The 14,594-nt window shown below is 46.7% G+C and overlaps 1 protein-coding gene across 1 annotated transcript in view; it reads left to right on the top strand.

The window, feature by feature from the left end:
• LOC117054097 overlaps positions 1 to 14,594 on the top strand; it is a 57,081-nt gene that overhangs the window by 41,396 nt on the left and 1,091 nt on the right. Inside the window, exons 28-36 of the mRNA XM_033162557.1 lie at positions 1,080 to 1,107; positions 2,380 to 2,520; positions 2,922 to 3,053; positions 5,255 to 5,402; positions 6,093 to 6,130; positions 9,474 to 9,542; positions 9,633 to 9,694; positions 12,315 to 12,416; positions 13,957 to 14,058. Coding sequence (XP_033018448.1) covers positions 1,080 to 1,107; positions 2,380 to 2,520; positions 2,922 to 3,053; positions 5,255 to 5,402; positions 6,093 to 6,130; positions 9,474 to 9,542; positions 9,633 to 9,694; positions 12,315 to 12,416; positions 13,957 to 14,058 — 822 coding nt within the window. The remainder of the gene's footprint in view (positions 1 to 1,079; positions 1,108 to 2,379; positions 2,521 to 2,921; positions 3,054 to 5,254; positions 5,403 to 6,092; positions 6,131 to 9,473; positions 9,543 to 9,632; positions 9,695 to 12,314; positions 12,417 to 13,956; positions 14,059 to 14,594) is intronic.

Raw genomic sequence — 14,594 nt, 5'->3', positions numbered from 1 at the left:
TGGCCACTGTGAGAAGAGGATGCTGGACTGAATGAGCCATTGCCCTGAACCAGCAGCCTCCCATCAGATGTCAAGGAAAGAAGCTACTATTTGACTTTCAGAAGATCTCTGAAGGCAGCCCTGTATAGGGAAGTTTTGTAATGTTTGATGTTTTATTGTTTTTAATATTTTGTTGGGAGTTGCCCAGAGTGGCTGGGGCAACACAGTCAGGTGGTCAGATTATTATTATTATTATTATTATTATTATTATTATTATTATTATTATATTTTATTTTAATGTTCTGATGGTCTGCCCTAACCCCATTTACCAGTGCTGGCAAAACCAGTGGCAGCACAATTGGCGCTTTGGGGGAAAATGTCTCTGTTTCCTTGAAGCACTTCTTTTTCTGGTGCCAAAGGCACCTTATTTAGAACTGATTTCACCATCTCTGAGGAGTTCAGGGAGGATAGCACTGGAGGATTCCCCCCCCTCCCTGAACAGATCTGAGAAAAAAAATATTCAAAGTGCCCTCCTTCAGACCCCATCACCTCTCCTATAACCAGGTGTAAGGGTTCTGCTGTGGTTCCTCACGAGTAAAGAGGCTCGACTCAGGTCCCATATATTTACAGGTTTTATTGTGCAGATATGTACAGTCCAGAGCTCAAAAGTCCATGACCAGCGTAGTCACTTTCAGGTCCCAGAAGTGGCGCTTTTCTGGAGCGCCCCCGACATAAGAACTTGGGCACCCCTAGTCTCCTCCTTCCCTCCTTACGTTTCACACCCCTGCGTAATTGGGGCAGGAACTGTCATTGCTCCCTTCCTGTCGCTCCCACTGGAAGTCCACCTGCTACCCCCGCAGTGCAGGGGCTCTCCCTCCCTTGACAGCCCCTGCACCGCCCCACTGGGCGCTGACTGTTCCCTGACACCAGGGAACTTGCCAGAATTCAGCTCTGGCACCTAACAGCTGGGCGCCATTGCCATTCTTAAGAGAATGAGGGAGGTGTTTGTGGTGAGTTCCGACACCTCTTACTCTAGAAAAATAGCACTGCCTATAACCACATGGTCTGGTAGTGTAATCATTTGTCTCTTCTGGTTTCAGTGTGTCTCCCAGTGAGAAGGAAGTGGAGGTAAGCCTTTCAAATGTTTGCTGTTCTTCTGCCTTCTCTCCCATGCGCAGGATCAGCCTCCCCTAACCTGGTGCGTTCTATATGTTTTGGACTACAGTTCCCATCATCCTTAATCATTGCGCTTGCTGGTTGGTCCTGCAGGGAACTGGAATCCAACATCAGGAGGGCCACCAGTTCCCTCCATCCCTAGTTTAATTCTGTTTGGATATCTGGCATTTGTTCAGAATTACAAGTGAATTTTATTTATTTTTTGTCATCCTGCTATGTAGTGTCCATTGGTTCTTTTTGTTACTGGTTTATTATATTATCTCAATGTCGGCATAAAATGTGTTGTCCACAGCATAGGCTCTTCCAATTCCACACAGTTGTTTCCGATCTTGTGAACAGCACACTTCTGGTGCTGTGGTCTAAACCACAGAGCCTAGGGCTTGCTGATCAGAAGCTCCTGCCAACCTAGCAGTTCGAAAGCACGCCAAAGTGCAAGTAGATAAATAGTTACCGCTCCAGGTGGGAAGGTAAATGGCATTTCCATGCGCTGTTCTGGTTTGCCAGAAGCGGCTTTGTCATGCTGGCCACATGACCTGGAAGCTGCACGCCAGCTCCCTCGGCTAGTAATGCAAGAAGAGAGCCACAACCCTAGAGTCGTCCACGACTGGACCTAATGGTCAGGGGTCCCTTTACCTTTACCTTACTTTTAGGTTTATCCTTCATTACTGGTTAGTTTCACCTTTTTTTTTAAGAGAAGCCATTATCTGCTTGCTTTCCATCTGCAAGGACTGCTCCTCTTCTTCTTCCTTGGCGATCACTCGTAGCCAAGTAAGATTGTCTTCCATAAACACGGTTTTAAACGTGAGTCTGTAATTGACTGTGGAGGCCAATTCTGGATCCATACATCCTTACACAGTGGGGACATTGGTTTCCGGGCAGGAGCAGATCACGGTGAGGGTTTGCCAAGCGTGCCTTCCTCTTAGCATGTTTCTCCATTTCGCCCTGCGTTGGAGCGTCTTCAAAGCCCATGACACCTTTGGCGAAGGCTGTTCTCCAATTGGTGCGCTCGCAGGCCAGTGTTTCCCAGTTGTCAGTGTTTATACAACATTTTTTTAGATTTGCCTTGAGAGAGTCTTTGAACCTCTTTTGTTCACTGCCAGCATTACGCTTTCCATTTCCCCTTGCTGGTATCTATTAATGGGCAATCCCTTTGGATCAGGAAACTTGATTGATATCATTGCCTGCAATGGGGTTGTGTGTATATATATTTTTCCCCTTTGCCAGGGAGAATTTCTTCGGCTGTCTCTGGGATTCAAATGTGACCTCTTCACTTTGGAGAAGAGAGTCAGGCTGGAAGAAAGGTCCCGGGATTTAGCAGAGGGAAACCTGAGGAAGGAGATTGCCAGTGCCTTGAAACTTCTTGATGTAAGGATGGGCTTCTGTTGCTCATTGTTTCTCTTGGCTTTGCTTTAAAAGGGCAAGGGTGGAATTAACATTTTTAGAGTGGGGTGGGTAAATTTAGAGTGTCCACATTGAGCCTTGTGGAATAATGCAGCTTTGTCACCTCCTAGAGCAAGTTTTAAAAACCAGTGAAAGGTACTGATTGGCTAGTACCTATGCGGTCACCAACACACTTCCCTTCATTGTTTCTCTGCTCCGAGGCCATTTGCAACAGTGTGTGAGGAGCCTGCCTGAATCGGGGACCTTCTGACCTATGCCCTGACCTATGACCATTCTACCCTGCTGCATAATCTTCATTTATATAATGACTGCATTTTTTACATGCACTCTTCCCCCCCCCCCTTTTGAACATTGTCCCTGTTCAGTCTCTGGCCTCTCTAAATGAAGATAACCAGGCACAGGAGATCGTCAGAAAGCTTCAGAAGAGTTTGGAGCTGCTGAACCAGTATGCCACCAGGCTTGCCAGCAAGGCAGAAATGCTGGGGGCCATTCATCAAGTAAGTGGTCCATTCCAGAAAATGTAAAATTTGTCTCTTTCTTTTAAAAGCTGGGTTGGGGAACTTGGGTCCTTCCAGGGATTGCTGGACTCCCACTCCTGCTATCCCTCCCCATTGGCCAAGCTAGCTGGGGCTGATGGGATTTGGAGTCCAGCAGAGTTGGGCGTGGGGCAGAGGTCCCCCAACCCTGTTGTTAGAAGGCGCAAGCCGAAAACCATTGCTTAAAATTGAGCCGTTCCTTTATTGGGTGGATGGTGTGATCTTGCTATATCTGCAGACGTTTGAAGACCTGAGGAGGAAAGGTTAGACAGGGCAGGGCAGTTGTTACAGAAGAATTGGAAGGTCCATTTGGGGGATCGGTTTTGGAGTTGTGGCGTTTGGGGCAAGGAAGCAGGAGAGGAACTTGAGGGGTATCGCAGCAGAGGGTCTCGTGCCAGGAAGGCTGCTGTGGTTCTCATGGGAAGGAAAAGCTATGCATTGTTCCTGAACAGCTTCGATGAATGCCTGATTTCTAAGTAAAATCCACAAACAGATTTGCAGTAGAACCTCAACTTCGCCGAAACTTAACCTCGGAGATTTATTTTTGCATTGTGCTACTTCATACAACTTGTGCGGACTTGAGCAGAAAGCAAAGGTCCCATCCTCTGTCGGTTTACTCTGGAAGCCCTATTTGCTGTCGCCGGTGCTTTTTTAAAAAGAAAAATAGGTGCCGGAACATCCTAAGGAAAAGCGGGACATTCTGGAATCAAATAGAAGCTGGGACGGCTTCAGTAAATCCAGGGCTGTCCCTGAGAAATAGGGACACTTGCAGGATCTGGTCTCTGATAGTAATTAAAGTTACTAAGGGCCAGATTAAACTAACCTGAAGCTGGAAGAAGAAGAAGAAGAAGAAGAAGAAGAAGAAGAAGAAGAAGAAGAAGAAGAGGAGTAGTAGTTTGGATTTGATATCCCACTTTATCACTACCCGAAGGAGTCTCAAAGCGGATAACAATCTCCTTTCCCTTCCTCCCCCACAACAAACACTCTGTGAAGTGAGCGGGACTGAGAGACTTCAAAGAAGTGTGACTAGCACAAGGTCACCCAGCAGCTGCATGTGGAGGAGCGGAGACGCGAACCCGGTTCCCCAGATTACGAGTCTACTGCTCTTAACCACTACACCACACTGGCTCTCATAAGGACTCCTGCTTGTGCATGGGGGTTCCCCTTAATCCATCACCCACCCATCCACTCTGGCCCAGTGAGGCTTCAGTCCCATATCCTGGGCAAGACCAATATTGCACAGGAATTGTCCGTCTGATCATGTTTACTATAACTATATTGTTATGTTTACATTACTGCATGCTCCGCACCCAGCGAGCTACCACTTCTAATTTTTGAAGCAGCATTCACATATTAGTTAGCCACAATCCATATCAACCCTGTGGTTTCTTGGCAAATACTGCTGCTTGGATTCATTTATTTTTCCCTCAAACCAGCTTCAATCCGACGAGGAGAGTTAAGCTGCATTCGCTTTGCACTTCAGAAGAGAGTCTGCTTTAGAGACAGGTGTCACACCTGTGCAGATGACAACTTCACGAAGAGGGGTTCTTGGTGTGGGGATTGTGTGCTTCGTTCGGGTGAAGACATCCTCTGATGTGTGAAAAACACTATGCAAAGGCAGCTTGGAACAGAGCTGTTTGAACCTAGTCTACATTTGCAGCACGATTAAGAGAGAGAATGGACTGAACCTCTCCATACTGCAGTTGGAGAGGGGGGAATTGCATTTTTAATACTCTCCTATGAAAAGCACATCCACCTGCTCTCTCCCCGCTCAAGTAGAAAGCTAGCACAGCAGAAAGCAGACTGAACTAGAAGCTCTTATCTGCAAGTATATTCTTTTTAGGGAATCTTCGCCTACAGACGGAGGGTACTAGTTTTGACTCCCCCCATCGCATCTTAGGCTGCAGAATCAACTCTCTATCTTAATAGAAGAAAACTGCTGCCTTCCACTGTGTGTGCAGATCAGATTGTACAGTCCAGTGTTTACTGGAGCCATTCTCCAGCTCGCCAGGTTGTCCTCTTCCTTTCCCCTCAACGCTTTAGGTGAGCTCAGGGGCTACACTTCCCATCAGCCTCAGCGGCTCGCTCTTCATTTGCATGCAAGGACTGCTCTGCAAATTCTCCGGCTGGTCTCCGCGTGCCCCTAACTTTCTGTTTCTCAGGAGAGCCGGGCCAGTAAAGCTGTAGAAGTGATGATTCAGCACGTGGAGAACTTGAAGCGTACGTACGCCAGGGAGCACGTGGAGCTGAAGGAGCTGAAGCAGGCGCTGCTCCAGAACGAAAAGTCCTTCGGCTCTCTCGGGGACCGAGGTAACAGCTGGCGAGGTGCTGACTTGGCCTTGCATTAGCTGCCTGCCACCACTTCCTCCCTTGCTTGCCTGCAACTTGCAGGTGACTGTTGAGCATCTTATGGATGCTAAGTTGTTGGACCCTTTTGCTGGGGAGGGTGGCACACAGGCCTGAGCTAGTGGAGGCTGATCCATTAGGATGAATGGACCTTCAATCTGCCTGCCTGTCTCCTTACTGACAAGCAGTCTGGGGGTGCCACTGCCTTTCAGTTTCCTGCTCATCTATCTCAAGCGTTGTCCCTTGTAGGACTCAGCAGGGAGGAAGACAGAGACACAATTGCCATGCCTGGCATTTGCTCTGGCACCACCTGCTGTTAGTCTCCCAGCCTTCTGGCCTACTGGTCGCAGTGGGCACCAGCCACCCCTGGCCTGTGCATCTCTGCTGTGTGTGAGCTTAAGAAGACCATAAGAGCTTGCCAGATCAGGTCAATGGCCCATCTAGTCCAGCATCCTGTTCGCACAGTGGCCAACCAGATGCCTGCGGGAAACCAGCAAGCAGGATTTGTGCACCAGAGCACTCACCCCTCCTGTGGGTTTCCATTCACTGTGAAGGCAGAGCATCGTTATTATGGCTAGTAGCCCTCGATAGCCCGGCAGACCTTTAGCTGTGCTATAGATTCATTTTCTTCCCCTACTTTTATTGCTGTTGCAGATGAATCTTCGATTAAAAAGCTCTCTGGTTCCTTAAAGGTACAAATGTTGCTGCAGTTCTAAGCTTCTAGTTCTCTGCACACTTTACCCCTGATAAACCTGCTCTTTCCTATGCTGTGCCCTGCTGCAATCTTGGACTCTATTGATCTCCACTCCAATGATGTGATTAAAAAAAAAAAAACCCAATACAAAGCAAAACAAAACAAAAAACCTGACATATTTTCCTTAAAGAAGGCTCTGAAGTCAAATTTGGGTGTGTGGTGTCTCTTGAACTAGGTTCCTTCTTTTTTTAATTATTCTACGCAAACAACCAAATTGTCATCCTTTGCAGAATTTGGCATTTTGACAATCTGTGTGTGCGCTTGCTTTTTATAAAGGAAAGTTGAAGTTCTAGCTCATAGGGCTGTGATATTTTGAAAGTGTGGGCAATGTCTGGTTAAATCTCAAGGGGGAGGGCGAATCAATACTCTGCATAGTTACTTTGCTCCTGGCTGAAGCAAAATATTTGGAGTTGGTTTGTATGTGAAGCTGATGCAGGTGATACATACAGAGTAGAATGTGTTCAGCATCAGCCGTTGAAGAACCAAACTGTGGGTTATGAGTTCTGATGAGATTAGCTTCTGCAGAAGAATACAACATGCTGGTCTGGAATAAAATGCAAGTTCTTGATAGGAGTTTATTTTTCTAGTGCTGATGGCTCAAGTGGAACTCAAGAGTTGTGCAAACAGTGGCTGCAACCCTGAAAATACAATTTTTCAAGTTCATTGGCGGGGCATCCAATGTTGAATGTTTAATGAGTACCTTTAAGTAATGGGACTTTCGAGGGGGGAATGAGGGAGAAATTCATCTGGCCTCACATTTTGATGCGGACTCACCAAATTTGCACACCCTCCTTCGAAAGTCACACTTTTCCAAATTTTGTGTAGTTCTCCAACCAAAGTGTGTGGATAGCAGAATAACATCCGTGAAAATTGCACAAAGAAAGCCTCCTGTTAAGGGAAAACTGCTTGCAAAAATGCATGTGTTAAACAAAAGTTGGATACCAAAAGAGGTGTGTTAAGAGACAGGCATGAAAATTCACATGGATAGTCACATGGTTATTTTAACTTATTTATTCCACAAATGTATGCAAAAACAGTGTGAACTGAACTAAGCCTGGGAAAATGAGAAACCAACATTAACACTTTCAAGTAAAACCTAGCAGGGACATTAGACATAAATGCTCAAATTGGAGCTGATTCTGAACATCACCTGCTGCTGCGCTTTGCTCGCTCTTTGCCTTTTCCTCTGTTCAGCTTCTCCATATTCTGCCACCCAATTCCCTAGCTGAAGGAACCCACAAGGAGGAAAATCAGATACCCTTTAAAAAAAAAAAAAACACCTCTGAATTGAATTTTGGGAACTTGGAAAATCCCTGAGATTACAAATCTTCAAAAACAACCGGCTGCCTGAACTGCAGAATTTCAGGCTTGGCTTTTCTCGTGGTATGTCTATGCCTCTAAATGGTTAGAAGGGAATGACCTGAAATGTAATACAGCAAATAGTCTTGAAAAGAAGCACCTGCCTTCCAAAGAAAATTGAAGTGGAATTTACAATCGGGCAATGTTTTGGTGTCCTTCCTGAGTAGCCTTTTTAAGGAATTGGATGGAGGAAATGCTTGTTCAACTGGCAATAGTTTGCACAGCCATGCTCTTCCTTTTGAATTTTTGTTCACATGACCTGTTACTCCTTGCCACTTGGTTTTTATTCTTCTTGCACTCTCAAAGGTAAGCCCCGAGTAGCAGCACACCTGGTGCTGCTGCAAAAGGCAACCCAGTAGTATTTTATCTGTGTCGTAACACCACGGCACTCTGAAAGTCCCTATCTGCAACCCACATCAATGGCTTCTACAGGGGAGAGGCAGGGAATGTGAAGTTATGTGTCTGTGGTCAAGTGCTACTCATTTCAGATAAGGGAGCTGACAGGTGATTAGCATCTAGGGACAGGGAAGAAATTTGGTTTGGTTTGCATCTACAGATGCGGCTGACGCTCGGTTTGGTTTTGCATTAAAATGCCCGATTTGCATTTTTCTGAAGGGGGGAAAAATACGAGAACTGAAACCCAGCAATGCTTTGACACGCTCGCTGCTCCAAATTTTGCAATGCGGTTCTCCAACCACACACGTACAAAAATGTGTTTTGCTAGGGGCGCTTGCTCTCAAAAATGTGTATGTTTAGGAGAAAAATCTATGAGGAGGGCGGATTGTGCACTAAAAGGTTGGTGGGTTTTTGCAAAGGCCTTAAAACAAATTTGCAAGCTGACATGGAAAATGTGAAGAGCCGCATTGAAGATTGGGGGGGGGGGGAATTGAGAAACTATCATCAGTGGAATCTTCCATTCCTTGTAGCACCATATCAGCTTGGGGCCCAAGTGGACTTCCATGGAGAGATATATTTGCTCAATGAGAAGTAGTAGTAGTAGTAATAATAATAATAATAATAATAATAATAATAATAATAATAATTTTATTTATACCCTGCCCATCTGGCTGGGCCTCCCCAGCCACTCTGGGTGGCTTCCAACAAAAGATTAAAAGCATCTACCAACTTAGCGCAGCTCAATTTTTCATAGCAAGTGGGCTGCAATAATGCTTCAGCAAGGAAGCTGTGGGCCGCACACTGCCGTGTTGCGCAAGGAAGGGGAAGGGGGAGCAGGGCCAAAATTTGGCACACCCACACCCTGCAGCTCTTGCACTACCTTCCCAAAGCCAACTAAGTGAGGTTCTGGGCTTTGGGAAAGAAGTCCTAGCACCCTCCCACCTCCTTCCCAAAGCTTGGAAAGCATTAACTGGGTTTGGGGAAGGAGGCGGGATTACTCTAGGACCCTGTCAAGACCCTTCATACCTCCCTTTCAAAGCCCAGCACCTCGCTTAACCGGAGGGCTGTGGCAGGGGAGGGGGAACTGTCAAATGTTGCCGAGGGCCGCCCACAAAGGACTCGGGGTCCATGCATTGGACCAGCCCGTACTATATTCAAGGGTCTGGTGACTTCCGTTTCAGTGTATCTGAAGAAGTGCGCATGCACACGAAAGCTCATACCAAGAACAAACTTAGTTGGTCTCTAAGGTGCTACTGGAAGGAATTTTTTTTATTTTGTTTTGACTATGGCAGACCAACACGGCTACCCACCTGTAACTTATACACATTTGTGAGACCAGGCACTCTTACACAGCCGAAGAGTTGCAGAAGGACATCTTGAAATAAGAATGATAACAATGGCATCTATTCCTGTGTATTGCTAAGTTGTACTTGGTTCATGTGAGCGTTACTTTTGCACAGAAAACCACAGGGCTTGTAAGCTCTTGGAGGCATAACCCAACAAGCAGTGTCTCTTATTTTATGTAGCCTTCATCCCTGCGCCGAGTTAGCATTGCAACCTTGCCTAGGAATACTGGAAATGCTGTTTTGCCGCTGGTATGTAGGCGTTTTCCAGTACCGATAGTTTATTACCATTGGTGTATCGGATAAATACATGCTGAACTCTCCTCTCCTTTTTCTCCAAAGGCCCAGTTAAATGAAGCAGATGGAAGTGAAAAAAGTGACAAATTCAACAGGCGCCCTAGTTGGTAAGAAAGGAGTTTGTGTGGCTGAAAGAGATGGATAAACACTGTGTGTGTCCACTAATACCTTTTAAAAAAAAGTTTGGAATTCAAGTACTTCAGTTCCCAGTACAGGCAGGAGCTATATTGTGAAACATGCTTCTGTGACACTAGTGAAATGTATCTGAACTTGGACACCTCCTACTGAGATGTCTTCATATTGGCTTTTTTAGCAGGTTCTAATAGAATGATTTGGAATGTCAGGAAGAAGCACAATTTGCTCCTCTCTCTTCCGTGCTAAGAAAATTATTGTTGTTATTTAGCATTATTTGTTCAATTTACATACCGCCCTTTATCGAAAGATCCCAGGGCAGTGTGCAGTATTAAAAGCACATTACAGAACATCAGTCATAAAAGCATAGTAAAAAGTATACTGACAGACAGCCTAATCATAAAATAGTCATCATAATAGCTACATTTTTTGCAGGACATATATTATTTAATAGTCATAAAGGTAAAGGTACACCTGACCGTTGGGTCCAGTCGTGGACGACTCTGGGGTTGTGCGCTCATCTTGCTCTATAGGCCAAGGGAGCCAGCAGACAGCTTCTGGGTCATGTGGCCAGCATGACTAAGCCACTTCTGGCGAACCAGAGCAGTGAATGGAAACGCGTTTACCTTCCCGCCAGAGCGGTACCTATTTATCTACTTGCACTTTAATGTGCTTTCGAACCGCAAGTTTGGCAGGAGCTGGGACCGAGCAACGGGGATTCGAACGGCCGACCTTCTGATCGGCAAGCCTTAGGCTCTGTGGTTTAGACCACAGCGCCACCCGCATCCCTGTCTTTAATAGTCATAGGCCTGGGTAAAAAGTGGCATGTTTTTGCCTGGCATCTAAAGATATATAATAATGGCGCCAGGCGAGCTTCTTTGAAAGAACAGTTTGAGGGAAATGTGTGCGTACAAACCATACATTTGTAAAAAAAAAAAAAAAAATCGAAATGCATTGTGTTGGGGGGAAATGGCTGGTGCATATTAGTGAAAACTGGATACAAAATTGTGTGTTGGAAGAGAAAATCATGCTAAAATGCTTGTGAATTTTCGTCGATTAAAAAAAAATTCACAAATTGCTGCAGAAAGATGGAGAACTTGATAGAAAAGAGAGCTTAAGAGATTTGTGCAGCCTTACCTGTGATTAACTGCTCCACAACACGTAGTTTAGCTTTTGTGTGATAAACCCATAATGTTCTCCCTTGGGGAGGCATCTGGCCCTTTCTTTCCCCGCTGCCAAATATATTCTGCATATATGGCAATGATCTGCTCTCAGGGCCGGATTTAGGTTGGATCAGGCCCTAAGCTACTGAAGGTAATGGGGCCCTTTATATGTCCAGCTGTCCTTCGTCAACAACAAATTGTCCCTGTTTTTTGTGTTGAATATATGCTATATGGTAATTTATGGACCTAATAGGTATCTAAAGCCATTTGCACATAACAAAACATGCATTTTATCAAAGTAATTGTTAACTGAAATACAGTTAGGAAGAAGTATATTAATAGTGAAATACAATAAAGAAGAAGTATCTTAATAGTGAAATAATTATTAAGCTCTAACTTAAAATGATTTTTTTATATGATTATTGCTTTTATTTTATGGATCAATGGTCTCGTTAGATAGTAAAATTCGTGTTACGTTGCTGTTTTAGGGGTTGTTTTTAAAAGTTTGGAACTGATTAATCTGTTTTGCATTACTTTCTATGGGAAAGTGCGCCTTGGTTTTAGAACGCTTTGGTTTTGGAAGGGACTTCCAGAACGGATTAAGTTTGAGAACCAAGGTACCACTGTATATAGAAATGAGCAAGCCAGTGATATTTTAGGGAGTGGGGCCCTAACCTATAGCTTGTTTAGCTTATACGTAAATCTGGCAGTGTCTGCTCTGCAAGGGCAAAGCAAGCAGGTCCAGGGGCGTTCCTAGCCCCTTGGCTGCCCGGGGCGGGAAGCCAAGAGGCACCCCTGGGGGCGGGGCGTCGCCCTGCGCGCGCGCGTCATGACGCGCGTGCGTGGTGACGCCCCACCCCCGCCGGGCGCCGGGCGGGGACGGGGCGCGCACGCGGCGACGCCCCGCCCCCGCGGGGTGCCGGGCGGGGGCTTTTGGAGCGTTTTTGGGCTGCAAAGAGTCCTGAAGCCGCTGCTGTAGCACAAAGGGGGTGCTACAGCAGCGGCTTCAGGACTCTTTGCAGCCCAAAAAGGCTCCCCAAGTTCCCGCCAGGCATCCCCGGGGGCGGGGCATCGCGGCGTGTGCGTCATGACGCACGCACACACGGCGACGCCCCGCCCCCGGGGGGTGCCGGGCGCAGGCTTTTGGAGCCTCTGCAGCCCGCGAAAAGCCGCTGGAGGGCGGGGGCTATTTTGGGTGCTGCCGGGGCAGAACCGCAGGAGCGGCCCGACTCGCTGGCGGCCCCTGCGGCTCCACCCCGGCAGTGCCGAAAATAGCCTAAAAAGAATTTTAAAAAAATTGTAGAAAAAAAGCCCAGTGGGCGGGGCAGCCCCCCATGGGTCACCCCCAGCAGGGGCGCTGCCCGGGGGCCCCCCGCCCCCTCCGCCCCCCCCCGCGACGCCCCTGAGCAGGTCCAACCTCTTCTTCCTACAGGGGCTTAATAGGAGCAAAGCAAGGCGAGAAGCGCCCTTTGTTGCAGAGGTACGTAAGCTCGCCTTCCTGGGCTGAGTCAGAGGAAGAACACACTGAGCCCAAGTAAGTCTCTATGCTTCTTGCTCATTGTCTGGCTGCAGAAGCCAATGTCAAAGTTGCACTTCATATGTGTGTGTGTCCCCCGTCCCCTCCGGGTATTGCTTTCTGATAAATGGTGGTAATTGTTTTCCTCCTAACTCCCTACCTGGAAAACACCTGGGAGCCTGGGAGTTGTAGTCCAGAACATCTGGAGGTCACTGCTAGGACTGGGGGAGGAGAAATTTGATTCAGTTCACATTTAAAGGCAAACCTGCCTAATTCGAAAATTGCACTTCCCGCAATTGTGCAACGCAGTTTCCCGGCAGTGTAATGTGCAGAAAAAAAATCTATATGGGAGAATTGTGCGTAGAAATGCACATGTTAGTGAAGATAACATACAAAATGCATTGCGTTAGGGGGAAATTGGTTTGCAGTGTCTAATAAGCAAAATTAAATGCAAAGTTGTGTCTATGAGAAGAAATTCACTGGTGAGTTTTCGTGAGGACTTTAAAAAAAACAAATCGTTGCAAACTGATGTAGAGTTTTGAAACTAAAGAGAGAGAAACGAAAATGGACAGATTGGTCCAACCAGAGTTGGATAACCCTGGTTTAAGCCATAGTTGTACAGCACATTTGTGTGTGAGAGGTGGAAGTTTCTGCAATTTCCTTACATCAAGAGGACATCCAATGGAAATATTTTGAAGGAGTACCTTCTCCCCATAAGCCTCTTTCCAAGAGTTACACATGTCCAGAGAAGGTGACTGCAAGTTCCTGAAATCCAGGTCCCTCTTAATAGTGGCCCCCTTTTTGTCTTGCTCTAGCCAGCTTATTTTAGTCTTTTGAGAAAGGCTCTTATATTCTCACTTTAAAAAGGAGAGACGCCTTTGTGGTCTAGGATACTGTCTAGACCACGGGTAGCCAACAAGTTGCTCTTGGGGCTCCAATTCCGAAGTTGGAAAATGTTGTAGGCTTCTTGACGGCTTCCCAGAGGCCTCTGATTGTGAGAACAGAATGCTGGACTAGGAGGAGGCAATTGACCCAATCGAGTGGGGTGGTTCTTAGCTCTTAAGTCAATGGTCACAAATGGTGGGAACTGTAGTTCAACTGTCTTTGGAGGTCACCAAGGTGGCGACCCCTGATCTGGACCATGATATCAAAGCTGTCTGTAGGTTTTCTCATGTAGCTATGTGTAGCTGGTTGTACAATTTCAATTAAAGCTTAACTGCATACTGTTGAACTGGGTTGTGTTTAATATCGTGAGCTGCCTTGGGGGCCAGTTTGGCTGGGGAAATGGATTAAAGCTGTAAGGATGATAATATCCTGGAGGAAAAGCGATTTCCTGCGTTGGGAAGGAAATGCTGCAGAGGACTAGAAACTTTGCATTTGGCAAATGCCTCTTATGCCCACCAGGAGTCTTGTGTAGCAACCCAAAGCATGTAAGGCAATTCCTCCTCATACGGTTGCAATGAAAAGGGGAGGGGCATTTGTGGGGCTAATCCTTTTGTCAAAGCAATGCGTAAGCTCGCCAGCTGACGGTATCCTTACATGAAATTCTCCCTTACAGAAGCACTCCCTTGGAACCGCCGGCTCCAGAGATGCGAGGAAGCAAAGCTTGGAAGCTCAGCGAAAAGGAAAGCAGCTCATCAAAATGGGGGCTGCACTCACTGTAAGTGGCAGAGGGAAAGTGCACGCTTGGAATTTGGGGTTTTTCAAGCGACTGAATCTGAGCCAGTGGCAGCAAAATAAAGGCAGCTCCTGAGCAGGGAGGGGGAAGAATCAGTGCTGTCAAATATCCCGTTTTCCCCGGGAATCTCCCTTATTTCAAGCAGTTTCCCGCTGCTATCCCTTATTTTTTATATCCCTTTAATTTCCTGTTTTTTCAAAGGAAGCAGCTCCTCTCCCTCCCCCTGCTGGCCAGGGACTGGGAAGACCTCGCCTCCTTGCAGCCTCAAAGCAAGCGGGAGCCATTTCCCGCACTTACAGGCATCGTAGCCCACGGGCATCATTTCCAAAATACAGTAAGCCTACTGCGTGCGTTCACACCAGTGCCGCCCACTTTTGCTTCTGGCTCCACCCACCACTGCCATGTGACTGTCCCCGGGATAGGTGAGGCTGCTGATCCCTTATTTTCAAATCCGAAACTTGACAGCTATGGGAAGAATTCAGTTCACATTTAAAGGTGAACATACACATGGTGCGACC

This window comes from Lacerta agilis, chromosome 10, assembly GCF_009819535.1.
Source record: "Lacerta agilis isolate rLacAgi1 chromosome 10, rLacAgi1.pri, whole genome shotgun sequence".
Lineage (NCBI taxonomy): Eukaryota > Metazoa > Chordata > Lepidosauria > Squamata > Lacertidae > Lacerta > Lacerta agilis.
The sequence above is the reverse complement of the archived record's forward strand: the minus strand, read 5'-3'. Positions and strand labels throughout refer to the sequence as shown.